Source organism: Dermacentor variabilis, chromosome 5 (assembly GCF_050947875.1).
Source record: "Dermacentor variabilis isolate Ectoservices chromosome 5, ASM5094787v1, whole genome shotgun sequence".
Taxonomy (NCBI): Eukaryota; Metazoa; Arthropoda; class Arachnida; order Ixodida; family Ixodidae; genus Dermacentor; species Dermacentor variabilis.
Window position 1 is genome coordinate 36,622,709 of NC_134572.1, and position 26,336 is coordinate 36,649,044.

General features: G+C 47.1%; 1 protein-coding gene across 1 annotated transcript; it reads right to left on the reverse strand.

Moving 5' to 3' along the window:
• Nucleotides 1–4,414: 4,414 nt before the first annotated feature.
• On the reverse strand, nt 4,415–5,533 carry LOC142583499 (neprilysin-1-like). The gene has a single exon (XM_075693986.1). The coding sequence runs from the start codon at nt 5,531–5,533 to the stop codon at nt 4,415–4,417; it is 1,119 nt and encodes a 372-aa protein (XP_075550101.1).
• Nucleotides 5,534–26,336: the final 20,803 nt, after the last annotated feature.

A 26,336-nucleotide genomic window follows, 5' to 3' on the forward strand; every position in this document is an offset into this window, starting at 1 on the left:
TGCTTATTTTGTTGATTTTCACTGGCTAGAGAACGTCGTTAGTATCGTTGGAAATGAGGTGACAGACAGATTACTTACTGAAGCACACGCATCAATAAGCACCCTCACACCTGTTACAGTTCGCCGCATGATCCTCCGTAGTGGCTCGGTGGCTCTGGTGTTACGCTGCTGATAACGAGGTCGCGCGTTCAAATCCCGGCCGCGGCGGCCGCATTTTGATGTGGGGCGAAAGGCAAAGACGCCCGTGTACCCTGAACTGGGTGCACGTAAAAGAACCCCAGGTGGTCAAAATTAATCTGGAGTCCCCCACTACGGCGGGCCTCATGATCACAACGTAGTTCTGGCCCGTTAAAAACCGGAATTAATTAAAATTTCCCGCTGCAGGTGCCAAAAATGTTCTTCGAACGCTCGTGGCAGAAAATTTGCAAGGACATACTTTTCGACGAACAGGCTAAATCTACTCGTGTGCGCAGAGTCAATTTATTCCTGTGGTTCTCGCCGAACCAAAAGTTTGACCGCACGTACGACACGCTCCTCCATTGTCTACGCTTATACACGGCCTACATGCCTCACTTCTTCTGTCACGTCAAAAGAAGAATGTCCCCACTTGTATATTTTCTTTGATAAGCCCGGCTCTTCAGGGGAGCCTATTATGATGGAATTCCTTCAATATCGCTAACAGGAAATTTGTCAGCGTGAGCGGTTGAACATCTTTGACAGACCTGAAAAGCAGGCGTGCAGTGTGTGCGTGTGCGCGCACACGCACGCACGCACGCACGCACGCACGCACGCACGCACGCACGCACGCACGCACGCACGCACGCACGCACGCACGCACGCACGCACGCACGCACGCACGCACGCACACACACACACACACACACACGCACGCACGCACGCACGCACGCACGCACGCACGCACGCACGCACGCACGCACGCACACACACACACACACACACACACACACACACACACACACACACACGCACACGCACGCACGCACGCACGCACGCACGCACGCACGCACACACGCACACTTTAATTGTGTGGTTTTACATTCCAAAACCACGATATGATTAAGAGCACGCAGTATGGTGGAGGACTCCGGATTAATTTTGATTATTTAGGTTTCATTAACGTGCATATGAACCGGCTATGTACACGAGCGCTTTCGCATTTTGTCCACATCAAAATTCAGCCGCTCCTGCTGGGAACCGCGAGCTCGAGCTCAGCATCGCTACGTCATAGCCTGTTCTTGCCTAAGTAACGAGCATGGGATTTTGTGATAGCGGGCTAGAACTAAGACTACCTCTCCATTGTTCTACAACTAAAATATAATTATAATCGATACAATAACCTCCCTGGGTCTCGGCATGTCGTCACCCAACGTTCATTCTTGAAATAGTGGTGGCTCGTTATTAATTTGAAACACAAAGGAAACGAATAACGTCTAATTTATCTTACTTGGTAAGCTGAGAAGAGCGACTTGCCGAATGAAAAGAGAGTGGGTCCGCGCACATCTCTCGAATATGAGCACGCACGTCGATTCTAAGAAGGACAAAAAACAAAACAAAAAGTAAGTTAGAACGCAGTCAAATGATTAATCTTAAGGGACAGAAATTTCGTGACCACATAAAAGTCGAGAAGAAAGAAATGTATAGCCCGTTCACCGTATAAGAACGTGGCTTCTTGCTTCCTGAATGTGTGAAGGAAGAGGCATCAGGAATGATACGAAAGAAAACGTGGCTCAAATAAAAGCAAGATACCGGTACAATAGAGTACGTGCTTAGACATGGTTGCCTTGCTCTCCACATATGCCTCTGTCTAGGAAGTAAGCAAAGTAAGAGAGAGAGAGAGAGAGAGAGAGAGAGAGAGAAACGTTGTGAATTGAGGCCGAATAAGCCGGTTGCGACTGTCATCTGTCTGCCCTAGACCTCGGTGGATGGCTAACAGTGAAAGCATGGCCATGTTCTGGTTCCCATTGCCAGAAGAGGAATGGGCTTTCAACGAGTTTCATCCGCGTCGAGCCACTTCTTTCTTTTCTTCTTACATGTGCGTTATCGAGAACCATATTTGAGTGTCAGTTCTGAAAACGAAGGAGCACGCCTGACAAAAGAAATAAAGGAAATTTGTGCCATCCATACAGGCAATCGTAAATAATGGCGCAGGATTCGTCACACTAGTTTTCCTTTTGAACAACTTAATCTCAACAGTAAGCGTAGGCCTATTTCGCGTTCTTTTCAACCAAACCGGTTAATGCCCATCCTCTTACCGACCTCACAATCGAAGGAAGACGCGGAAACGCGCCTTTATAACCTCCTTGAAGGAAATTTTAACTCGCACGGTGGAGCTTTTCACGCTGGACCGATGGCAATACACAATATTTGCTGGAAAACGCGTCTATACAGGCTTACCACGATGAGAGCACATATTTGAGGAAAACATGTTTCTAGACACCGCTTATGTGTAATAATTAAACTGCGGTTTCAATATATATAAAAAGATGAAAAATAAACAGTACACTCTTGTGTAGCTATAATTGTCTTGTGAATCTAGCTACTTTCAAAATTAATGAAAAATAAGAATCTGTGTAATAAGAAGACGGAATCAGATCCTCATTTCAATCAGACGAACTCAGTTTTACAGCGATGCTGTTTACGGCATCGCGTAAACAGCATCGCGCAAATCTGCGTGTGTAAAAACTTAGCTCCCAAATCTGATGCAAAATCGCTTCATTCTATGCAAATAGCTTATACGTCTCCTCACTTCGATATTCCTTTTCAGTAGATTAGTTATTCATAGGCACCATTTTCAAGATCAGTAGAGCCTCAGGTTATACGTCTTATCACTTGGATATGCATTCTCATCAATAGGCACCATTTTCAAGATCAGTAGAGTCTCAGGTAGATATCTTTTTTTTTTGCTTACTTACACGGGTATAGGCCATTGCTAAAGGGAGTATGAGTTAGTCATTGTCTGACGAGACGGACAAATTTCTCGCGTACATTTTTCTTCAGCGGGTGCCAAAACCGTGGGCCGACCCAGGATATAGTGCAATTTCGGTTTGAACCCTGGCGGAGGTGCAGGAGGCTTCTAGCACTCCGCCAACTTGCAAAAATAAATTTAATATCATGATAAGTGGACGAAGATTTACAGTGACTCTAAGATGGCTATTAGACACTTTACCAATGGCTTTGTAACCAAAAGGGCTGCCCAGCTGATCAGTGAGTTGGACAGCCAAGGGATCGAAATTCGCTGGTTTCCTGCGCACATGGGGTCTGTCGTTCCATCTCGGAAGAATTTAAACGAGATGGCTAACGCAACTGCACGAGGACTTACTATCCGTGCACTACGCGACCAGGACCTTAATAATATACAGGAGGAGAATAGGGACCAAATGAAATCACGAGGCATTACTGCATGAACAGAAGGGAATTCCCAGTGCCACACGCTAAGCTCAATAGAGCTCAAGCAGTGACTCTAAGATTGTTGCAGACAAGAACTTATCCAAGTCCAAACTTTATTAATAAGCTATATCCTGAAAGAGAGGTACAAATCAATTGTGAGAAGTGTAATGGCATCATTACTCTGGATCACATGCTTTGGCAGTGTCCTGTGACTTTCACAGACTGTGACAAAGGGAGAGACTGGTGGCAGCGAGTCCTACACAGTGGAGTTCTTTCCGATTAAGTACAGGCCGTCCAGAAGGCCCACGATACGGCGGTAAGGTTAAACCTTACTGTCCCGACGTGGGAGCCGCCTGCGTCAACCTAAAGGTTGATCTTCAGGACATTAAATAAAGTTCATCATACCATACCATGGGTAAAAAAAAATAACTGCGTCGTGTGGTACACAGTTTCGTTGGTCATCCGCGTTCACAGAGTGGAATGGCTCATGATTTTTTGCACCACAGGCCCGTAACGCAATGTCTACAGCAGCGGAGAAAGATCTAACGATTCCTGAGGGGTGGTAATCCTCGAACGGTTTAAAAGTCAGGACGGTGGGACCAGTACAAGTAATTATCACCTGTAAAAAAAACCATGAAAAAGAAAGATGTGCCGCTCGTCGCTACTTAAAGAGTTGAATATTATGTTTCGCGGCAAATCATAATGAATTACCGTTAAAGCGGACTTACACATAGGCAAATACAAAAGAAAGAAGTGACCAAAGTTACGCCTTCATTTTCCAGCCTAATAGATACTATGCAATAATAACCGAGGAGTATGGCTTGTACTGCCGTTGATTTGAGAATGCATTTGCGAAACTGTTATACGTATTTCTTCGAGGGCTTAGGTGATGCCATTCAAACAGCTCAATATCAATTAGCAGAAAGCGCTCGTCATCATAAGAAAAAGAAACTGATGTACAAATACCAAAACCTTGCACAGTCTCAAAATTAATACTTTATACATTTCAAGGTACCACATGATCATTTAGCGTGCCATTGAAAAGATTGCAGGTCCCCGAGTGCCGCAATGGTCTCATGAAGCTACCGGGTTGGCAGCCGAATGCTTCTCCAAAGGAACGAGGCAGGTGACGGAGCGGGAAGTTGACGGCAAGATCAGGGGGCAACCGCTTCCATGTCTCGTACTGACGGATTTGATACGCGGGATCACTGTTTTCACAGTTGTCGAGCGCGTACCATACGAAGAAGAGCTGGTCGGAGGAAAAGTCTGGCAACGTGCTTAGCCGAAAGCTCAGCTTCCAAATGCGCTCAACATGCAAAAGTTCGCGGAAAGTGACGAATGCGACAGCCACGGCAGCCGTCTGCGCGAGCAACGCGTAGCGAGCGTCGTCGGGGTCCAAGTCAAATTCGGCTCGTGTCTCGCGCAAGACGGCGGCAAAGTCACTGGACAAGCAGTTTAATAGCTCGTGAAAGAGAGCCTGTGAGCGACTCGTGTACTGCAGATTGTACGACGTGCCCAGTGACGTCTGTTCTTGCCATAATAGCGGTGTCAAGCTGTGAAAGAAACGTACGGCTATCCTGGAGAGGTGGAAGGCAAAAAGCGTAGCGTTGCTGGGCACCGAACTGTTAATTATCCCCAGGGGCACGTAGACTGTCTGCTGGGCCCAGCTGTATCGACTGCGTGTGTCGAAAGGTGATCCCGGCTCTCGAGGTGCTAAGTGGGCGTCAATCTGCCTCAGCTTGGTCCCCATGGCGCGCTTCGATAGGTCACGGTAGACGTGCACTACATCGCTCCCGTAGTCGCTGATGCTACCGTTGCACTCGTTGGCCCCCAAAGACCAGCCCGGAAAGAAGCGAGCCAGCTTGGTGTTGGCCAGTTTGAAGCGGATTATCATGTACGTGAGGTCATCAACCCAGGAAAGTCGCGCCGAGTTTCGGAAAAAGCTGTTCTCTATCTGAGAAAGCCAGACGCGATTGTTCAGGTCGTTTCCCGTGGCCAAGTGCACTTTAACTTGAGCCTTGACGACGCAGACAGGAAGCGCCGCCTCCACGGCCCGAAGGCACATAATGTCTTGGTGGAGCGGCAAAGCCCGCACACGTCCCGTAGCTTCAACGCTGAATAACATCTTCAGGTTTTCGAAGCCGCTTGTGGGAAGAAAAGGGGCTATTCGAATGATTAATCGGAATCCCAAGTAGTTTATTAGGCTTGGTACGTCGTTGGATTTTACATGATTATCAAGCTGGCTGAGCATAAACTCAGGACTGCGTACAACTATTGTCGCCTGTGAGCTCAACTTGCGTTCGAAAACTGCCGACATGAACGTATGAAAGCCCTTAGGAATGTCGCGCAGTCTTGCTATTTTGAAGTTGAATTCATCTTCTGTTGGTTGTCTTTGAGAAAGGTCACGGAAAACACTATACACATCGTTGGCGACTTGAGCGTTGTTCTGTGACGAAGTAAGCCCAAGGGCTTCTCGTATCGCGTCCTGGAACATAGCAACAATCATGCTGTAGATTTCGTAATTCTTTAAAAATAACATTCTAGGTGGTTCTAAGACAACCACAGGCTGCTTGCTTTGGTGCCTTCCTATGGAAATGCCGAGAAATGCATCGATGCCAAACTGCCGGTACAGTGTTCCCGCTAGTGACCAGACATGTGATATGCTGAAAGCAGTGTTCGTCTGAGTGATTGGCCAAGCTGCAGTAAGAAATTCTTTAAATATGTCTTTCAATGCCATTTTGACTTCCGTTCCTTGTAGGTTAGAGCTCCGTACGCAGGCATTGAAAAGCTGCAGCGCTAGCAGCACGTCTGGGCTGTCAGCCTTAAAGTACTGTGCAACGTCGCTCTCCATTTTTTCCTCGATAAATGTATCCCTGGAAACCGCCGCGCCAAATCCCATTCCTACGTTGGGGCGTGCATTGGCTTTCCAAATGTCACAAACGTAGTCGTAAAAATTGTCACAAGGTTGGTTTTGACTACTGAGAAGCGACTTGATAAACGCACCTTCGCTTTCGCAGTAGGGTGTTGAACATGTGTACACTCTACTTCCTGTTGTGGTTGGACTGGCGTTGATAGCTTGCTTCGTCGTTTTCTGTGTCGGGGGTTGATAACGTGTGCTAGCTCTTGATTCAGTCGTCATTGGAATGTAGTCGTGCGTCGTATCACTAGGGAATGACAGTACGTGAGTGTGGCCCGTAGTCGTCAGCACTATGATAGCTATCACCCAAAGAACACATAACATGGCCAGAGCTATTACAACGCGGCTTTCTGGATATAATGACCTCGTGCTGGTCATAAGCTCTTCTAAGGGTTGCTCAGCTATCTTATGGTCGTATTCAATGTCTTTACCTGAATGCATTAGAGGCCCAGCAGGGGGAGGGAGATTAGCCGCTTCATCTTCTCCTGATTCATCCTGTTGCTCGTGGGCAGAATCTTTTCCGTCTGAATGCTCAGATCCTTCGATATGTTCGGGCTCTTGGGGAAGTGATGCGGCTGCTGAATGCTCGGATCCTTCGACACCTTCGCGCTCATCCACTATGACAGGGCCATTTTCGTTAGCGCTGCTTTCGTTAGGGGCCCTGTGGGTACCATACTCGCCTCCTTTTGATGTTGCCTTGTGCTCACTTTTGCGATCGGAAAATGATCGCTCACCATCGTCCCTAATATTAGCGATTTTCTCTTCTCTGTTCTCTGATGCCATGTCATAGTTATAAACAGACTGTTCACTTCTCTTTCGATTTGATACCGGCTCGCCCTTACTTGAACGTGAAGTTTTTTCATTCATGGGGACGCTCTGGTAGCTACGCATTGATAATGTGTCCTTGCTGATTTTTGATTCCATTTCCTTTTTAGGAAAAGCTTTGGAGGCAAGCATCGAGGACGCTTTACTTAAGGAAAAAGTTATGACACGTGTGTCGCTTTCCTTCGAAGTTCTAGTGACAGGCTTCTCCGTGGCTTGAACTGCGACGTCGGCGAGTACAGGCGCTTCAGTGCCTACACACATTGACGCACGGCAGCGTTCCATTCGCGCTCCTGAAGCTAACATCGTGTTATTGCTTACGTTAGACATATCATTAGAAGCACATTGTCTTGAAGTTTTCCGGCTGGTAGCGGCAGATTCCAGCGATAGACGTCTCTCTGCGCCGTTGAGCCTTGGCTTCTTCGAGCTTGAAGAAAGGGAAGGACGCCGATTGGCCTCTTGGTGGTCAACATTTTGTGATTCGGCGATCGCTATAGATGAACGCCGCCTTGCACTAGCTTTTATGCTAGATTTTCTTCGACCTACAGAGAAAACAAACGGAGAACGCTGTCCGGATTCTTCCACACTGAATTTTTTTAGATCATTGGCTGTAGGAAAAGTCAGTGATTTTTCAGGTTCTCTAAAGCTGGACTTTCTCATGCACGGTGCAGACGAACTGGAGCGTCTTCTTTCAAGTTCCTTGCTGCTTGGTTTTCTTGATGCTGTCTGAGAGGCAGGTTTCGACTTCTCATGGAGACCAGTGCTGGTAGAGCTGAACGCACCCCCGAGCGCTGTCGTGGACCACATTATGTCTCGGGCGCTGTTCTGAGGAACACATGTTGCATAGGAATATTGACGTGACATTACGAGAGGACTGAAGTCCAGTGTCCTTCCCCACGATCCTGCAGAAGGCGTGGACGTTGCTAGTACAGTAGATGGCTCCGTCGTCATCGACGTGTAACTCTGTGCAGAGGCTAGCGGTGCCGTAGCGGATGAAAGTTGCCTCATGTTCGGTTGCAGACACCCAGGCTGCTCAGTCTGTTCTACAACTATTCTTCGTACAGTGTTGCCTTCTGTCCAAGTCTCTTCACGGTGAATGGTGGAAGCACAAAATGGGATTAAGGACGGCTGCTGATATAAAATGGGAGGGTGGTCTCTGCAGATGTTTGTCAGTGGAACTTGACGAGGAGGCATAATAGCTGTGTTGTATGGAACTTCGAAGCAGCAGCAGCAGTTGTTTGGTTTAGGAGGGCAGACATAAGAAGCGCTAGTGACACGAGCATTCTGATATTCTGGGAATCCGCAAGCAGGACACCCGTGCTGTTCCCCACCGTTGACTGAGCTCTGTGAAAGTGACGGCGGCCAATTAAAGGTAGCTTGAGCGTCAGCTGTAACATACAGGGGCACACATTCAGCTGTATCTGACACGCGAACCGAGGGAGTCGTGCTTCTTGGGCGTCTTTCATCCAAGCCTGTTACGTCGGAGGAATCGCTTTCCCAGCCATCAGGTATTGTGGTGTTGCTTGCTGTCCAGACTTGCCTTGCGCTTGGGCGGCTGTCTCCCGTGTTTTGTTTTCGTGGAGGACGGCGTGAAGAATCAGTGCGCTCGCGTGTAGCGTAAACGAACGACACCTTTCCATTGTCCTTTTTCGAGCTTTCACTGCTCAGCCGCGGTTTCGGCGCGTCTGCCCGCTGGCAGTTGCAGTAGGGGTCATCTTGGTCGTGAAATCGGTGAACGTACTCGTCTTGGCAGATCCGGCATGTTTCTTTGAGAGGGCGAATAGGTCTCCTGCAATTCACGCAGTAAGTTGTGAACTTTACCTCGGGGGAACGCCTTCCGCAGCCCGTGCAGGTAAATTTGCATTCGTCGCATACTAGCCCAGTATTCTGCAAAATGGGAGCCGTTGGCATGAATTCACTCGGGCACCAGGGGCATCCACGATTTCCAGCAACAGTCGCAACAGGAACGGCAGTAGCGACGGGAGGATGTAGCACGTTATTGCGGTAAGTGGGCGATTCCCGTAATTCGCTCGTCGGGGCGAATTGTCTTCCGGTAGAAGATGTTCCAACCCTCGCTGCGAAGTTTTCTGCGACGCCTGAGGGCCCCGGTTCTTGCTGCATGGATGCCTCGGTGCTACTGAAGTGCCTGTAAGCAAGGGTTGGGTCTAGGTCGTCCCTGAGTACTGTTGCTTGGACGGGCTGTAAGCGCTCCGATGGTTTCCCATAGAGCGCTAGCGCAGTTCGTTGCTGGCTTCCACGGAGCGGAGGCTGTGGCGTGCGCAACGCGTCGTAGTTGGGAGATTTTTGCGAAGTCTGCAGTGCGCGCACTTTCGTCTGCTTAAGTTTCTGTTCCTTGTTCGGTGCCAGTTCTGTCGCGAGCAGCAGGGACGGCGCCGACTGGACGTCAACATCGTTGGGCTGAGCGACCTTTGTGGGCAATCCTGCTTCCGACAAAATCTTCCCAATTTCGTTGCTCATAACCGCGATCTCGTTGGCTGTCAACTCGGCGTCCGCGATACTGTCAGCGGACTCGGTACTCCACTTCTGCCACGGCTCGTCTTCGGCTTCTCTGGACGATTGAAAGCGAGATCGCAACCTCCGCCGTCTCTTCTTGGAAAACGTAATAGGCGGGCTCCTTTGGAGCCTCATTCCTTCATCATTCGGCAATCGTGCAGTTGGGCAGGTTAAGGAAACTGTTACACTGGTCTCGAATTGCTTGCTTGATTGCTCCTCACTTGTGGCGTTACGGAGAAAACCACGGGAAAAGCACTTCTTCGTCCTCGTCCTTAATCCTTTCTCTGAGGGCGCGTTTCCATCCGCTGAGATAAGTAAGTTGTTAAGGTACGTTTATCACAAATATTCAGAAGAGCACCATGATGCAAAAGACAACATAATTTATACCTGTTTGTGGTGGTATTAATGCGAAGTTACAAGCAGTATATTCAAGTTCAGTTTTCTTACTACCCAGTGTATACCCACCCAATATTTGGCTCACCCATCCCCCTTATGGGTACATACCAAGTTTTGAAAGCGCGTCATCATCATCATCCTCCTCCTCCTTCTCCTCCTCCTCATCATCATCATCCTCATTATCATCATGTTTGGAATGTGTTGCGTTCGTGTTTGGCCGGGAAGGAGCCTTTATTTTTGTGCTTAGCAACAGAAATCTTTGCTTGGCAGTCCGAAATTATCTTACTGAATCCAATAGATTACCTTGACAAACTGGTTCTCCATTTATTTTAATTCTGCGTTTTGCGTTGGTATTTTTCCTTTCTGCCTTTTCCGGGAAACTATTTTATTATCCGTAATTGGCAATTTCCGATTTCTTAATTCCCTTCTTGTAAGTTTTTCTTAATCACGTGGCTATTGGCCAACAATCCACTTTGTGTATGCGCCACGAACATTCGCGACGACGACGACGATGGCGCCGATGACGACGACAAAATTACGCAGTCTGCCATAATACCAATCTTAGTAATTCCGGAATTTGGCGTTCAATGGAAGGTAGTTTTGTGTGGCTTAAAAAATTTATAAAACGGTTTTTTGAAAATCTATAATGGTCAATATGCTAAGCGAGTAGCCGCATGTCGCTCTGCGTAGAGATGCACTTAGTTTCGTGGACGTATATCAGAAGCAAACGACAGAAATTATAAAGCAAATTGTTTGTTTTGGAGCGGGTTTGGGTCGTCTCCAGCCTTGGACAAGCCAGCTATCATGGGTGGCCATGACGACTGAAAATTGTACATCGTAGACCCAGGAGTCCAATCAGCGCGTTGGTTTCACAGGCTGTTTCCTTGGGACTGTTTGACGGAGATCGCTGGTGCCTAGCTCCATATATTTGACCAGCACCAGTCTGTTCATTAATATGTGGCCACGGGGCCTTAGTAATAACATCCGCAAATGAGCTTCCACATATCAACTATTTCTTCAATGACTCTCCATTTCCGATAATAGAGAGTAAGCAAGAACATAACGTTATTGAAGAGAAAAAAAATTACGCGGAAACTCCTCTGGTAGTTGTCTAAGTATGCGTAAGCATTCTGCAACTTGCTCATCTCTACGCAGCCCAATGTCATTATCAGTAGAGTCCTACTAGGTTTTCTCTGGTCGCGAAACTGCCGCCGCAGTTTCATATAAAGCCAGCGTCCACCGCTAGAGGCGTCTCTGCATGAGAGGGCTTGCGAACACCGCTACCGCCGTAGTTCTGTGTGGGGCAGCCTCGGTATTCTAAGCTTCTGCAACCACTCCTTTTTTCACGTAACTAATTTTAATATTCCGCACGCATCAATAACTGCCTGAGCGCGTCTTTTGGCATGAAATGAGCGCCTGGGGAAAAATATAGCTGCTCATAACATGCAGCTTGCCACCGTACCTTAGGGGAAAGAAATTCTGGGATTTTACGTGCCGAAACCACGATATGATTATGGGACACGGTGGGGGACTCCGCATTAATTTTGACCACCTGGGGTCCTTTAACACGCACACAAATCTAAATAAACGTGTGTTTTTGCATTTTGCCCCCATCGAAATGCGGCCGCCATGGTCCAGGTTTCCTTCTCAGCTCCGTTCGCCTGAACGCTTCGATAGGTTCCGTTTTTTAACATGTGCCTGAAATTGAACACCACGCATTCGTAACAAAACGCCAGTGGTGCCACTTGTATACAGAGGCAAACATCTGCGATGTTTCACCCCCACTCACCTTTATGTAAGCGTGAACTCTCGGTTGCGCTAGGTAGTTCGCAGAGCACAGCTGTTCACTGTCTGTTAAACCGTGAGCAGTAACTTATCATGAGGTCAAAACAATGAAATAATTATAACAAAGGCTGCTTCCATAATAATGACTTGGTTTAATTACAAAGAAAAGGAAACTAGGCTGCTCCGTGCGCTTCAGATTTCTCGGCAAAGCGATGCCATTTCTGAACAAGATTTAGGTGGGATAAATCTAAGAAAAACCTCACAACTAAATGTATTCGGTGAGGCGTTTAGTATAGGATTAGGGCGAACGTGAAGTGTTAGGACCATAACAGTTGAAACTGCATGTGTAATTAGGCAATTCTCTCAGCCAGCACTCGTTGAGAAGCGTCAGTAAACCCAGCACTCATTCACGTTGCTCGTGGTTACGACGCAGAAACGACGAGATGACGTATCTTGGTTCTTAATGCGCAACTATTTGCAAGAGGTTAAAATAATCTAATCACCAGTCCTGGTAGTTTTACGGTGGTCGAAAAATAAAATATATATAGTTTTAGAATTGAATCAGAAAAAGAAATAAAACGCGTTGGTGAAAACATTATAGAAGCATGAGCATTTGTTTACTATGTGAAATAATTCACATACAGACAACAAAAAGGTGCGTCCGGTCACGAATGCTCCACGATTCACAAAGCAAGAAGTTTGTTAAAAGCAATGCACCGATACAAAAAGCATAAAGAAAGAACATCAAAACGGGAGATATGCAATGGGCGCCCGAAGCGCCAGAAAGCGAATGGAAATAAATACAGAATGCATAATCGATTGTTTCTGTACGCAAGAAAGCGTAAAATATAACCATTTCATAACACATGATAAATCAACTCTTAAGCGAACACAAGTAGACGCAGCACCAATGCCGCAGTTTTTTTCCTACTCAAGACAATTTTCAAAGAAAAAAAATCGGCGCGTTTCAATCGTACCCGACGACTCACGTGGTCGTTTGCATGAGGGTCGAACGGTCGATGAGCAGGAGCCAGGTTCGGGTTTCGTGAGATACGATGGAAGGCCTTCAAAAATCCCTGTGAAGGCGTTAGGCTTCAGCGTCGGCTTTTCACAGTCCAGGGACACGGTGTCGCAGTTCATATCGAAATTGTAGGCAGTGATATTGTCCGAGGCATCGAAGTGGTCGCGCACAAACGCATGCATTTGCATTCAAAGTTAAAACCACCCCTTTCCTGCAGAGGTATATATGTGTGTGTGCGTATATATATATATATATATATATATATATATATATATATATATATATATATATATATATATATATATATATATATATAAACGAGAAGAAAGGGGGTTAACCGAGGGGCCCGATTTTTATTAGTCATATCACGAGAAGCCAACAAACACGGACACCAAGGACAACACAGGGGAAATTACTTGTGATTAATAAATGAAATAAAGAAACGATAAATTAATGGAAATTAAAGTGGATGAAAAAACGACTTGCCGCAGATGGGAACCGAACCCACAACCTTCGCATTTCGCATTTCTTGTGCGCCTTTTCTTTTTTAACGTGCGAAAAGGAGTTACGTGAGATATAGCGCGTTGCTAAGGATTAAAATTTATGTTTCAAAGGTTGTCTAAACATTGCCTTAACAAATTTGCGGTGTTTGTATTAATTTAAAAAGTTGGCTATTTAATACAAGCTATTCAGTTATGAAGTATACAAAAATGTTGGACACTTCATGCTGCGGTTAGCAACACGCTGTTGGTTTCATCCGCATAGAAGGCATTGCTTTATTTCAAAACGTTGCGCATGATTGCTGGGACACATTGTGTACGTGTTTGCTTCGGCCAAGGAAAATGCGCCTTGGTTGTTTGTGCGAAGTGGGCAGCAGAGTGGAGTGGGAAAAAAATTCATAGATGCTACAAATAACCATTATTTCGAGCGTTACGCAGTATTACGAATAATCCGTCTTCCATAATTCTAACTAATAAACGCAAACACCTCAAACACTTGATTTTATTAAGTGAAGCTTTCTTAGTGAACGCTCCCGGACTTTCCTGAACATGGCTGCTGGGCGTTGCTAGTGTCTTGCTAATTAGCTCCCACACAAGACAGCGCTACCATTTTTACTACCCTTAGAGGTGTACTGAGTGCTGGCCTTGTTTTCTATGAAGTTACTCAATGATATAACAAATGATACCTATATGAAACGAATATCCTCATTACAACCAACATCAAGAGAACAATTCCTTTAATGAAACAAAACTTTCTATGTCTACTTTTCTAGGGTTTGTAGTTGCGCTCATCTGTTGCACTATCTCCAGGACCGGCCCGCTGTAGTTTGCGCGCTGATAGAGTGTCACGGCAAAAAGGTGCCAATCCTGGGGACAGTATGATGCGCTGTCACGTAATTCACGCGGTGGAATTCTCCGCATCTTACCGCCTTCACTGGCAGGCAGGTAATCGCTATAATGCGATACACTGTGCAGAATATAATCAGTTGCGTGGCATTTCTTTGACTACTTCACCAAAGCCTCGCTTGTCAAGATCCAAAATGTGAATTTAATTTGCACAATTATTTATTAGCGCAAAAGCGTGAGCTATGATTTAAAAGTCAATAGTTGAAGCTTGAAGGGGAAATTCGCCGATAGATAACGTAGCATCTCAACAAGTCATTATTTAAAAGGAGCAGCAGGCATAACTAATCAATAAGCGAAGAATATTGAGTACTTCGCTAAATTGTGTGAGTCCCAACAGATGGTTTGCAACCCTTCGACTGTGGCTGTCTGGGTAATCAAACACGGAGAACAACAACGTTTAACTTTAAAGCTGTCGCAGTGGACTGCTCTTGGAATTCAGCGAGGAGTAGCAGGATCGCAGCTGAGCTCCAAGTTGTCGTTGACGGTAGGTAACAGCGTGCGAACCCCGGGCGCGTCTATTCCACCAACATTTAATCGAAGCGACCCTCCAGCGCACAGACGTTCCCACGGGCAACCTTTACGATCGCAGTTCACTGCGGGCAGGTGCAACGACCTTTCCGGCTGTATAAGCAGGTAGACCGGCATATCTCGTGCCGCGCACGGCGTCGGCTGTCTCACCCGCGTCAGCGTTTCCGCACGCGTCAGTGTGCAGCCTATGGCGCGGCAGGCTCCCGTACCTGAGTGGTGGGCTTGCCAGTCGATTGCGATTCACACGCGTACGTGCATAAGCACCGTGTCCTTCGTGGCCCTCCGTGTTTTTTTTTTCTCCCTTAATCGCTATGGCGAAAAGCAGCTCCACGCTACGCGCACGCGAAGCGCCCGGGAAGGGCCTCATATCGCTTGACCATTAGGCAGCGCGGACCTCCAGCCAGCTCGCGCTGCAGACACGTCCGGCTGCATATGTGAGCACTGTTTACGAGGAAATAGCGGGCGTCAGCGTTTTTGCACCTAGATCGCCGGCTGCATCGCGGTGGGAAGTAGGGGATGGCGAGGGGAGCGAGGTGTTGGCGTAAAGCATTGAAGGAAGGGGGCCGAGCACACGAGGGATCTTTTCGAGATGCGTGGGAGCCGGCGCGTATGTGCGATCAAACATGGTCGTTAGTGCTTCTGATACGACGTCGTCCGTCGTTGTCGTTGCTTTTAGGCGCTTTCTTGGGCAGTTTACAGCTGCGCTGAACTGAAAACGATCGTCCCTATACAGGCGAAGCGACTACCTTTATTACGAGCAAATAATAAAGCCTAGTAGATAAAAAAGAAAGTATACAGGAATGGGGCGGCGCCAGATGTCTAGTGTTTAGGGCTGCCGTTACTCGCGTGCCCCCCTAATCGAGCCCACCTAGGCTTACTTATCGCTCCTAGCAGGTACGTCTCCCGCAGCGAAAACTCGTGGCGCATAATCAGATGCTGTTCAAGGGTTACTAGCCTAACAGATGCTCCGCCACACACACATGTTCACGGCGGGCGTTTAGAAACAACGCATATGACCCGAACCCTGCGACGCTTTTATTGGTGACCGGTGGACGCGCGCGTTGATGCAAGAATTGATGTGAGAAAAGGACTATGGTGCTGGCCCCAGGCGAACATCCTCCTTCTCCGCTCACTTGAACATTGCTTGGCAAAACCATTTAACATTTAAGATTGCGCGTTAGTGTTGACAGTGCCTACGCTCGCCACACTGGTTGAATTGCGCGTGGATAAGTTTCGTTGTCTCCTTGAAACTCGCTGAGGCCGGTGCTTGGATGTAAAAAAATTAAAGAAAACACAGGAAAAGAAAAATTGAAAGAAGGAAGGAAAGAAAGAAAGAAAGGAAGGAAGAAAGAAAGAAAGAAAGAAGTCATGCTAAGCACATGGAGCACGCTCTTCTGACGGCTACTGCTTAAAGTGCCGAGCCCTAGCCGCGTAACCTTGTTTGAATTTACAAGCATTCGTGCGCCCACTTTAGGTCCTTTCTGTGCCCAAATTCGCGGAACATGGGAATCAGGCCTCCTGCAGAACCTTGCTCTTGGTGATTAGCCGGAGATTGCCGAGAGACGGCGTAGTGCGGTTCTCTCAACAGCATCTGCGTTATGGCACCGCGGTCATAAGGCACGGATAATCATGATAGCTATAAAATCGTGGATATATTTCTGTCTTTCCATCTGTGTTTCTATGTCTCTCTCGTTATATATATATATATATATATATATATATATATATATATATATATATATATATATAAGGAGAGACAGCGTTGTTGAAAACAGCTCGCAGCTATATTACCCAGTGTCAGTTTGCTACACGGCACCGCCCAATATGAGACCCGAATACGTTTAGAATGTTTATCGCGCGTCATTTGTTACACTTTAATAAACAGTGATAATACATCAAACAACTACAAACTGGCGAATAACCTCATACTGCTGGTACGATTCCGTCGAAAGGCGTGTAAAAGCTTCTCTGCCCTGATTGTGTGCTAGTACATGCCGGAATTAAGTTGATTAGTTTTGTTTACATCTGCGCATATGAAATGAGTGCGTTTAACTTATCTTGCTTCTCAGAAGAAATATCAGAATATGTATTTTTTCCTGAGGTTTTAGTCGAGCTGTCGCCGAATACACACGTGCACGAGTAGAAAAGTAATTTGATGTCTCAGAAACGACGGTTTCCACTTTGCCCGCTCTATCAGCATCGCTTCACTGCATGGATGACTCACGATATCCCCCCCCCCCCCCCCCCTACTCCTGCTCGAGTTATTTTTCGCCTCCTTCTCGCGCAGTACTTCTTTTCCTTATATATTGCTTAGCATACCAGGTATTCTTATAGCAGGTAGAGCCAGTTGAAGTTATTTCGTAAGACCGAAGGCAAAGAAATGTAAGCATAGCGTCTCATAAGCGATTATTCGCATGACGTCATAGGATGTCGAAGCAAGCTGTCGCGGCCCAAGCAGAGGCGCCACTGTTCGCCAGAACAAGCCGATGGCAGTCTAGACAAGCCGTAACAGCGTTTTTTTTTTTTCAGGAGAGATACCTGCAGTGCCGCTATTTTGCCCAACTAAAAAGCAATTTCAAGGACGACGTGGCCTGTGTAGAACGTAACGCGCATTCTTGTAAATCAGGTTTTTTTCCCGAATGGAATATTGTTTTCTGTATACCGCCGAGCCTGTTTTCTTTGAACGTTTGTAGTCTAAAGGAGTCTGGGGTCTAAGAATGCTAGCCGTGTGACTATAGAAATCGTAGCGTAAGCCAGATTAGATTATATTTTGCAAACGTTATTTTTTTTTAGAAATGAGTTTAGTATCAACGCACCACTAATGAGCTCGCTATGCCCACTCGACGAACAACCGTTCATGTGATCTGAAAAACAAAAACTTCTTTCAGGCTCGGAAAAACAATTTTATGTAGCACGTATTGAGAAACAGAAAACTGTATAGGGAGTTCTTCATGTTGGTCTACAATTTTCTCACTGACACTTTTAATAAAATTATAATATTTGAGACGTTGCTTAATTAAAACTAGTTATCTAATTAGGCGGAATGAAAAAGAATAGCTTGAATATCTCCAAGCGACGGCAAACAACGTTACCTTGGTTCTGTCTATAGCTATATAGGTGGCAGTTGCATATCTTTAAACTCTTGATAAAGTTAGCTGGCACACACTGTATAATGTCGACTCACAGCCATCTCTAATGCACACGCATCTGTTTATGGAGTGGTGAATTATATTTAACGCGTTATTTGATTTACTTTATCTTATTTGATTTTTGCCTCTGATATTGTGCGACTGACTTTGTGCCAGTTCTTGGCCAATTGTCCAGAATGAGCATGCCCCACAATGACCGCTCCACTGCATGCACACATCAGCTCAGCCGAGGCGCTATAGTGTGTACACAGGGTGTTGCACGTAACTTGAGCCAAACGTTCGAATTGTGCAAATGCCACGTAGCTAGACAGAACCAATGTAATGCTGTTTGCCGTCGCTTAGAGATACTCAGATTATTTTTTTTTTCATTCCCCCTAATCGGATGATTATTCTTACTTAATTAATCAACTTCTCAAATATTATAATTAGATGAAAAGTGTCAAGTAGGAAATTGTAGAGCAATGTGAAAAACTCCCCATATAGCTCTCTGTTGCTCGATGCGTGCTACATAAGCGTTTTTCCGAGCGTGAAAGAAGCCCGCCAATGCACGCATAACGCCTCGAGCGGCCAGTCGTGGGCCAATTTTGCTTGCATTTGGAGTTATGCTGGACAATCATATATTTCCCGCTTGCAATCATCTATAGTACGCCCTGTGACTAAGCAAGTCAGGAACGAAATGACAAACTCCTTACTAGCGAGGAAAAGGGGCGCCTAAGAGTATGTGCTTCTCGGCTTTTACTTAGGGCTTACGGGGAACCTAAGCGCGAACAAAAAAAGGAAGCGAACGCACTAAAAATGGCAATAATGAAGGCGAACCGGCAAGCCCACACAATGAACAAAGTCAATATGCAAGGAAACAAGCATACAAACAAACAATCATCTATCGCGGTACATTAGCAGCCGGTACGCAAACATCTATTGCGGTGATCAAACTTTATATTTACATAGCGAACTTTTTTTTGTCAGATTGTGTTCTTAACAACAGAGACTGAAAGACTAGAGCACGCCCTTCGTGTATGCCCCCGAGCTGAAGTTCCGGAAATAGGCGTGAAAGAGGGGCTGCAGCTTAACCCTTTCCAAGGTGGCGCCTTCAGGAATGTAGACGCAGTGGATGCCGGGCAGAGCCGGGCTGCAAATCGACTAATTAGACTAGCTCGGGTCATCTGCCAAACGTCGCCCCGGCTCGCGCGTATCACCCCGAGGCACCCTCTGCCAGTGGCACAGACGTCTCTCTCAAGGCATGTCGTGTTTTCACAGCGGACGAGTGACCCTCGTGAAGGAAACTGCGGTGCCACAAAGCTGCAGCAAACGGGGCTCGAGGACGTGTCTTCGCGTATAAAAAGCCGAAAGTTGCATTTCATTTTGTCGCAGTAATATTTTATTTAAAATGTTGTTATTACTGTAGTTTTTACACATTGTTGTAAAAAGGATGGTTTTTGTGGGAAGTTAAAATGGTTTCAAAGGTGTCAGCAGCGTCTGCATCTCCATCAAGCTTTCTTTTTTTTTTTAATGCGTTGGTATCTTAGGCTACTTCGTGTACTTTCTGGGGCCAAGTATCCGCCTAATGATCGATGTATGTTTGTATCTAACAGTTCTCCCTCCTACCTGGATCACAGAGCAGTCCGTGGTCGAATGGATAGTGCATCGGACTGTTGTGCCAAAGGAACAGGCATCGAAACCAACCGTCGGGCCAACTTGGGTCACTGAGTGTGTGGCAATGTGTACATATGTGTCGCTCTTCAATGAACCTTCTTCACGCCATCTATCACTGTACACGCGGCACCCTGCAGGTGCCACTATTCGAAGAAACTCTTTGACGCCGACTTGGAGAGCTGCGTATGGGTCAGCCGGTCTGCGCTACGCTCCAATCAACCTCTTTGATGCCAAGTTGGCTTACTGGGTGTGTGCCAGTAGAGCTCTGTGCCGCTCTTCAGTGAAGGTCTTTGACGCTAACTTGGGTAACTATAGGAATGTGCCACTGCGGAATGTGCCGCTCTACAATGACGACAAAAATTTATGAAATTTATTCTAGGCTGATTGGAATTGAACCTACGTCACAAGGGTTCCTTAAGGACAGCAACACGGCGCTTTAGCAGGCTGCGATAGAAAAGCACTGGGTATGCGCCGCTTTTCAATTAACCGCTCGCCAACTTGGGTCTCTGAGTATGTGCCGCCGAGTGTGCGGCAAGCGAGGGAACAATTCCCAGCATTTGCAGGAACCGGCGCGCTTTGCTTCTCAACTCGGAGACCACGCGCGAACTTCTCGTCAGCGCCAATAGATGACGCAACGTGTCCAGAGAGAAGCGCGCGACAAAAGCCTGGTTGCCACGTGATGCTTTTCTCAGCGTTCGCGCCTTGCATTTAGGAGACCACGCGCAGGCTTCGCGGCGGTGGCACCAGATGGCGCCGAGTGTTCTTGGGAAAGCGAGAAAGAGGAGTCGAACTTTTTTACACTCCTGATACATAACTCGCAACGAAGGTGGCGATACGTTGTATGGCTATATTGATTCAATGTTAAATGCATTACTGTCGACAGCCATCATGAGGTAGGTTCTATAGAATTTTAAACGCTTTTCGTATCTGTTTTCTTCACGATAAGAAGGCTTTTAAGGAGAAGCCATCTTGCTTAATTCCCTTCGCACTTCGCGCAATGCGCGGGGGTATGCATTATCTGCACTAAAAACTTCTCTCATCTGCCACGATAACTTAGCCGCCATTGCATTGCGATGCAACTCTTAGCTGCGACAGCGAACATACAGTTATCAAAGCGAGCAAAGCGGCAAAGATATTTATTATGGTCGAGAAGCTTAGCGAATCGAAACGGAGACAAGGCATTTTCATAGAGGAATTACCACTTCTAATAAGTATCTGTTTTCAACAAAAAATTTCAAGCCTTATAACTCTGAGAACTACTTGAAAGGCTCACTAGCCTTTCCCACGTCGTTGCGGCTCATAAAAATGAGAAACGCTTAACTGCGACAGCGAACATACAGTTATGAATGCGGGAAAGCTGCAAAGACATTTATTATGGTCGAAAAGCTTAGGGAATTGAAAATGACTTTTTGGAGTTTTTTGGACTGTTGGTTTATCACGGTTGCAAGTGGGCACTGAATTCGGCGCCCGGTCTCTTGAGCACCACGCAGCGTGTAAGATAAACCTGTTGCGACATGCACTTAGGTAATTTTGAGAGACGATTCCACCACTCCGCGTTGTTTTGAGAAATGATGTCATGCCTCGTTTTCGCGAAAGCACTCCTCATAGAGTACGAATTTAATTTCAGATAGCTCTTCTTTATCACAGACCTTGCAGTAATCATCCCTGGTGTCAGTGGTGTGACGGAAAGTCATTCTTGAAACAGTTCTACTTTTTATTTAATTTTATGCGAATGACAGCGATTCAGAATTAGGTATAGTGAATTTTTCGTTGCTGAAAAGAAAAGCGATATTACGAAAAGTTCACGCAGCAATTCATCCCGTAGTTGTCTAATTATGCGTAAGCATTGTGCCATTTGATGATCTCCACGCATCCCGGTGTGATTATCAATGTTAAGAAACTTGATCCGATCCGTATAACGATATCGCTGCGGCAGCATCAACTGCAGCGGACGGCCGCGCAAGGTGAATTGATGACGCAAGCAAACTACTGCAGGAGCCGGCGCCAGGTGCGCTCATGACATTCCAATCATTATAATCCGTTATCGTTCTTCAGCGCCTTATCCATCCGCGTTGAACCATTGTCAACCGTGATCAATCGTGCTTCGATGGCTGCGTATAGCGTGGTCGCGTGGCTCCTATCTTGAAAGCCATCTGCGATGGCGACCCAGTGCCCGGAGTGCTGATAGCTTCGTGTGCGCTGTGTTCTCGCTGCTCAGTTCGCGTTGAAACGAGAGGCAGCAAGAATGTCAGTTCTCTCGCTGCTGCGGGCCCTATCTTGAAAACGATCGTCTTACGTGGCAGACGGACGGACGGGTTTATATGCTTACACATTTAAAAAGAAAGAAAGAAAGAAAGAAAGAAAGAAAGAAAGAAAGAAAGAAAGAAAGAAAGAAAGAAAGAAAGAAAGAAAGAAAGAAGGAAAGAGAAAACGGCACGCAGAAGTGCGAAGCCGTGCCGCCTTCATGTCAAAATAAGCACGTTGACGATATGACAATCCAAAAAAAGCATATGCCTCTCCCTTTTCGTTTCGCTCTCTTTCGAAAATATTTATTACTTTACGCTTTTTGATAAGAAAGCAGTGCCAAGATTCCGATGGATCACGAAGCATTCTTCTCATCGTATTTTTTGTTCCTTCTGGGACGTTCCACGCAGGGTATAGTTGCAGCGTTTTCTCTACCTATAGAGGAGTTGGCGGGAAAAAAAAAAGTGGTACAATACGCGCTCAACGACTAGGCCGTCACACCCTATTTAGGTGGAGATTCACGAGTAGGAGGAATAGGGAGAACGGGAGCAAAGCCAAATGTTTGTGCATTGTTGTTGTGACATCGCGTCGTTCGCGTTAACACCGCCATGCTACAGCCCCCGTTGTCTACGTCCGGGCTTCTGTGAAAGGATAGCCAGAAGTTAATAGCCGGCGTTTGCGACAAGCTTGCGAAAACTGTCACCGCGGAACTTACACGCGTTGCCGATATGCAGCCGGTGCCGGAAGTACTGTGTATCGGCGCGCGCGCGCAACGGCCGACGTTCGCCCCAACGGACGGGCCGACGGTGACGTCCCTCCGCGACTGCACCGCGCGCGGCAGCTCGCCAGGCGCGCCAGCGCCGTGGGTGCGCACACCCTTTTCCTGCTAAATTGAGCGAAGCCCCGGCCACGCGCCGGCTGCGGGTTCCGCTCTCGATTCATTAGGAGCGAATGGGCGAACGGACGGCAGCGTGACGCCGCGCGTAACCCACCGAGCACGGGGCGTAGGATAAGGAGGTCAAAAGAGAGAGAAAGGAGCGAAATGCCGCAGCATTAGGCAAGCGGGCGCCTAGTTCGAATGGCGCCCGCTTAATTAGCTAAAGACAACGCCTTCAGCAGCTGACCAGTGCGCCCGGAGATGGAAAACTGCGGCAGTGGAGGCCCGCTTTCTTGGAGACGAAGATGCGAGAGCGCGCCTTCTCTCGAAATTCTGTTCGGGAGAAGCTAATCTCGCCCGCCTGCGCCAACGAAGAAACGAGCGATTGCGAGGAACCATCCTGCTGTGCTCGAAAGTTCCTTGCGAAGATAGTTTGTTTAGTGAGGGTAGGTAGCAGCACGCGTGCAATGCAAAGCAGCTTGCGATGCGTAGAAGTAGGTCTGATATACTTTGCATACATACAACGGGTAGTTCAGTCTCGCAAGCGTGGCAAGTGATTCGCTGTATTCGTGTGTATCAGTGCTCACACCCAGCATCCCAGGGCCGTGTATAATGTCGTAGGTTGTTGTTGCTCACACGTCTTTATTCACATTTTGGCCCTTAAAGGGCTGCGGTGAATTGGCATTTACATATACGCATGAAACCAGAGAAGGGTCGACCTATGTATTTGTCCTATCCCTCTTAAGCCCACAAAAATGTATGTAAAATGAAAAATTACCAATACAAAAATTATATATATGTATGGAAGAGAGAGAAAAGTCGTTAATTAGAGACTACCAATAATTAAAGTAAACCACTGTAGTGCTTCCGGCCAGCTGCCTAGATTAGGTTATGTGATCCGCTCTTCAAAAGGTTTAGCAGCAAGCTGTCACGTAGGGGTTTACGGTGGGCATGGGCCCCTCTTAAAAATACAGGGGTTTACGGTGGGCATGGGTCCCTCTTAAAAAGAACCCGTCGCTTAACATACCCACTGAGCTCTTCAGCCCTGCAAGGCCGAGAGAGAGAGAAGCACAGGAAACGCAGTGAGGTTAACCAGACGCACGTCCGGTTGGGTGACCGGCACTGGAGGAAGGGGATTTACGGATAAAAAGAGAGCGAGGAGAGAAAGAGAGAGCACTCTGCAAGGCAGATTTTTCGCAGTGCGAATAGGCTGGGACATATCCATAGGAGACGGTGTGCTCGATATGAAAGATGTTAAGTAAGCAGCTAGCAGACAAAGGGGATTGTAGATATGCAAAAGTGAAAAGTTTACAAACTTCTCCCAATCATTGCCTCTCGAAGAGAGCCCGTTGTCTTGCAAAACCGCCAGTGCTATAAAACAACTTACAGCGTTTGTGTTGAAAAAGGTTTAGATATAATCCAACCTAGCCTTAAAGTGACAGCTGCAGGTTATGAACTCAAAAAACTTCTTGCAACCAAGAACTTATTTCTGACAGATGATGATGAATATTACCCTGTGATATGTAAAGATCAAGCACCTAGACTGCCACTAGGACTGTGGTGGCAGCAGGGATCGAAAACAAGCGCCACCTGCTGTAGAGCAGAGGTCTGCTGGTTCAGGCGACGGAGTGAATACATTTATGCAAAAAGAATGTTGCAGCGTTATTCTAAGCAGCTGGGAGGAAGCGAAAGAGAGGCCAGTGGCAAAGGCGCCTACCTGGTAAAGCCACCGCGCATGCGGCGAGCAGGGCGATTGCCTGTTTCACTATGACAATTGTTATTTGCCTGTGGATGCCAGGAAAGTTGAAGAAAACGCAGCTGAACCCACCTCGCGTTGGCTGTAGACGGTTATGCGTTAGCATTGAATTAATGCAGTGACGCAACGTATTGCCATCGTCAAACTCTGTTATGTACGAGGCGTGTACTCCAGCGGCAATCCTATTACGCGCTTCCCTAAAAACATTCGCCATCTAGCGCCGCCGCCTCGAAGCCTGCGCGTGGCCTTCGATATGCACGGCGCGCCAGTGCGTGCGAATGCTGAGAAACTCATGCGGCGGTACTTGGTTCTCACAGAAGAGGGAAGATTGCTTCGAAGAAACCGTCGAGACCTTAGGTGAACAGCAGAACCTTTTGACGAACAAGACACGTGCTCGGTGGGTTCGCCATCGGAAAGCAGTGCAACGTCTGTGGGATCGCCTTCAGAATGTAGTGCGACGTCGGTGGGCACGCCATTGGAAAGAAGTGAAACTGCTTGGGGCTCGCCTCCCGAATCCAACAGCCCAGCGTGCTCAAGGGAGGAAGTGGTGCCAGCAACTCTACGGGCGCCGCCACAGTCTCCAGACGAGTAGGCTGCCCGCGCCCGCTCTACCAGCCCGAGCCCCATGGTGCGCAGGTCGAGAATGGAGAGACGACCACCCTGCCGGCTGAACTACAATGAATGGTTTCACCGAACCAATTGACTTTCCAATTGGTTCATTATTTGTCAAATTGTCAATAACAATGTTTTCTGCTTAAAAAAAAAGCGTGTAACGTGTAGAAAGCTGGCGACGCTGTGCACGACCCGACTGTATAAAAGCATGCCACAGATAATAAACGCCACCGGCTGCCGAGACATGGATGCATGTATGCAATCAGTTCGATGCAATGACTGAGCGCTCGAGGTGTCATAGTGAGCAAGGACGGCCGCCCGCAACTCCTCGTAGAAGTCGGGGCCGAGGGTGCGGCACCCGGACCCTAGAATCTTCATAATACTGAAGTGGCTGTGCAGCTAGATGAAAGATGTCCAGCATGTCGATGTATAATTGCCAGACAACCTACAGCCACGGCACGTCTGCCGGACCGCGTCACTCTCGCCTTGGTATATTCGGTTTGTTGACGCTGGGATGGCTGTGCTTAATCGTTCGGGACACCACGTGTGTATATATATATATATATATATATATATATAGAGAGAGAGAGAGAGAGACGGCTTCATTCGCGCGATCACAGCAGCGAGAGAGCGGCCCCAAGGTGCCGGGCCTTACCAGTATGTTGCGCCGGAAAACAAAGCCTGTTTTTACGTTCCTCCACTGTGCGAAAAGTCTATTTTTAAGTTTTGCGATAAAAGACATACGCATTACGGCATACGCATTAATACACAAAATTTCTCATATAACTTACGGCAATCTTGACTTGTAAAATTGTCGTTATGTACAGAAGAAAAGTGTTGAAAATCTGCGGGCTTAGATTTTAACGCCCGCCTGCTAATCGATGTATTCGTCAATGCTTTTCTTGCTCGTTAGATTAAGCGGACTAAGTCATTGAACAAAGCTGGAAGCCGTCCAGGGCCTATTTTTGCAAACATCGAAATGGTCTATATATATTCGCAAGCACACAGATCAGACAAATCCATATATTACCCATTATTCTCATGGTGGCTGAAAGATCGCAGCGCCGGACTTGCCTCCGGCGCTGTATAAATTTATGTAAGAAACTTTATGCCCCCGGCGACGACGACGACGGCGAGAGAGAGAGAATGCAGATAAAGGCAGGGAGGTTAACCAGAGATGGTTCCGGTTGGCTACCCTGCACGGGCGGAATAAGGGGGATAAAAAGAGAAAGAGAGTGGAAGGGGGAG

Excerpts from the sequence above, each read along its gene's own strand:
- LOC142583499 (XM_075693986.1), bottom strand. The coding sequence starts at position 5,533 with ATGTTATTCAGCGTTGAAGCTACGGGACGTGTGCGGGCTTTGCCGCTC.